Source organism: Austrofundulus limnaeus, unplaced genomic scaffold, assembly GCF_001266775.1.
Source record: "Austrofundulus limnaeus strain Quisiro unplaced genomic scaffold, Austrofundulus_limnaeus-1.0 Scaffold769, whole genome shotgun sequence".
Lineage (NCBI taxonomy): Eukaryota > Metazoa > Chordata > Actinopteri > Cyprinodontiformes > Rivulidae > Austrofundulus > Austrofundulus limnaeus.
The window spans coordinates 230,374-233,043 of record NW_013953171.1 but is presented as its reverse complement, the minus strand read 5'-3'; the positions used below and the strand labels follow the sequence as shown (position 1 = coordinate 233,043).

General features: G+C 40.0%; 1 protein-coding gene across 1 annotated transcript in view; it reads right to left on the bottom strand.

Annotated features, from left to right (window-relative positions):
* Positions 1-706: 706 nt before the first annotated feature.
* The window catches only part of xpo4 (exportin 4), a gene marked incomplete in the record, with an annotated part of 131,137 nt that continues 129,173 nt past the window's right edge, over positions 707-2,670 (bottom strand). The window contains 1 exon segment of the mRNA XM_014028491.1: positions 707-2,082. Coding sequence (XP_013883945.1) covers positions 1,885-2,082 — 198 coding nt within the window.

Here is a 2,670-nt window from a genome sequence, read left to right as displayed (position 1 = left end):
GAATATTATTTCTCAATAAACCTTGAATTTTTTTTTTCGTTTTTGTATTTTTCTTCTTTTAAACTACTGAAATTTCCTTATAATGTGCAATAATCAATAACCAAATGTTAAAAAGTGAAGTTTAACTACTCATGGAAAAAAGAACCAAAGCTCTCAAACCTAAGACATATCCTGGTCTTTTTACAACCATAACAATGTTTGTCCAAAATCAACATTATAGCCATGGTAGCTTACTTAAGGGTTAAAGAACAAACATTTCTAATCTGCTGCTAAAACTAGATTTATTGTTAATGCAGCAGACAGCTGCAGTTTATCCCTTTAAAACCTCTTCAGTGTTGATGTCTGATCACTAAGTAAAAATCATGTTAACAGTTTAAAAAGACTCAAGTCTTGTTTGCTGCAAAAAGCACTGAGAAAGCAGCTGTTTTCACCTCGGTTGTTTTATTAAAAATGTAGTAAAAATGGTACCAAGTGGTTTAATTGAAGGCAAAAAAAAGAATTTGAAATGCAATTAAGTTTCCTGACTATTAAAAAAAAAGATGTTAATTAAAATTAAATTATTAAAAAGTAAATTATGGTTTTATGGTCAAGAATTAATGAAGTTTGCAGACACTCTTTTGTATGGAATCTCACACATAATTCATTTAGTATTAAAATAGATAAAAGTATGAAAGCAGACAAAACAAAACAAAAAAAACCCCACAGAAACCTTTTATACAACAACTTTATGTACACTTTTACACTTCATTAACAAAAACAGCCATCTACAAGTGGGTTAGTGCTCAGAACGAGGTGGATTCTGACTCCAAGTGGCTCTGCTCCTTTATTTGGTTTGCTGCTGTTGTCCTTCAGTCTCTGCTATAATCCAGTGTGTGTTGAAGAGTCGAACTGTTGATGTGCTGCTGCAGAGAAAATAAAAACTACTGGAACTAACCTGCCTCGTCCCACAAGCCTGACTCGTGTCAGGCCTTCGTTTGAGTGCAGACAGTGGGCCTTAGAAACTACAAACAAAAACAAAAACAAAACCCAATCTAACTGAAGATCAACACAGAGAAAGTTGCTCCCACTTTAGCTGAACTCTAACAAGTCGCCGTCAGCTGGCGTATAAAAAACATTTCAGTCGTCCTCATTCTTCAAAACGTACATTTCTGAAGGCTTCAGCTCAAACATCATACATTTATTTATTTACACACTGTATATATGTGTATATACGCTTTAGTGAAACAATCTGATTTTGGTTTTGTGTTGTCACCAACAAGCGGACACCACCTTGTGCTGCGAGGACCGGCAACACATCTGKCAACATGGCAACTCTTTGTGCATGCGTTTTGGTGTGTGTCTGTGGACTGTTGGCAGGCACGGTCATTTATTGTCTCTTTTCCCATGATTCATTCATACACAAACACACACACACATCAATCAACTACACAAAGGCACTCTGGGAAGGACTGTGGTGTGTGTGTGTGTGTTTGTGTGTACATTCCAGAAGCCTTCAGACTCCTGAGGAGGAGGAGGAGGAGCACCAGCTGCTGTTGTGCCACTCATGATGGTTTTTGCTCAGTTCCTTGAACCCGACAGAGAGGAAACCTTTGAGTCCGTCCGGTTCCGTCTCCACGGGAAGCGCCACGTCATCATGAGATCTGTCAATCATGCAGGAGGTGCAGCGGGACAGGCAGGTGTAAAACATAAGGGCTGAAAACAGAAACTAACAGACGACCCCCCCCCCCAGGTGAAAACAGGGGAACATTCAGGTGAGAAGAAGCTCTCAGCTCCTCCAGAGCGTCTCTGCTGCGCCCAGTCAGCACAGGTGAAGCAGGAAGTGGGCCTTCCATTGGCTGCTTTTCCACACGGCGCTCGACTCCAGGCCGCGGCGGTGTCTAGCGGCTACTTGACGCAGAGGAGGCCGCCCACGTTGGCCACGAACTCCTCCAGGCTCTTGAGGAAGGCGAGTTTCTGCTTGCGGTCCATGGTGGGCGGCGTGCTGCTGGCCATCAGCTTGTTGAAGGCGTCGGCCAGCCGCTGGTAGATGATGGCGTCTCTCTGAGAGGAGAGCAGGGTCTCCACCAGCTCAGAGTACTCCGCCTGAAACAGGAAGACACACTTTAACACAGGAAAAACAAACTGTGTTAAACTACAGTTCTTAAATAAACTTCTACAGGGTTAAAAATTAAAATTATTTTTCAGGTCTGATTACTACTTAAATTAAACTTAATTAAACTTGTACTTAACTTGTCAGAAGATTTGCGAAGCCCAAAATTATACAAACTGGTCTTTTTTTAAACAATCATCTAAAATTTGTAACAAAATCATTTACAGTGGGGTGTGAAAGTTTGGGCGGACTTGTTAATTTTCCTGGTTCACCTTTATAAATCATTGATTGTTTGGATTAAAAAAAATCAGTTAAATACATCATATAGGGGACAAACACAGTGATATTTGAGAAGTGAAATGAAGTTGATATGATTTACAGAAACTACAATAATTGGTTAAACAAAATTAGGCAAGTGCATAAATTTGGGCACCGTTGCTGTTTTATTGATTTCAAAACCTTTAGAACTGATTATTGGAACTTAAATTTGGTTTAAGTTCAGTGACCCTTGACCTCCATACACAGGTGACTCCAATTATGAGAAAGGGTTTTTAAGGGGGGCAATTGTAAGTTTTTCTCCT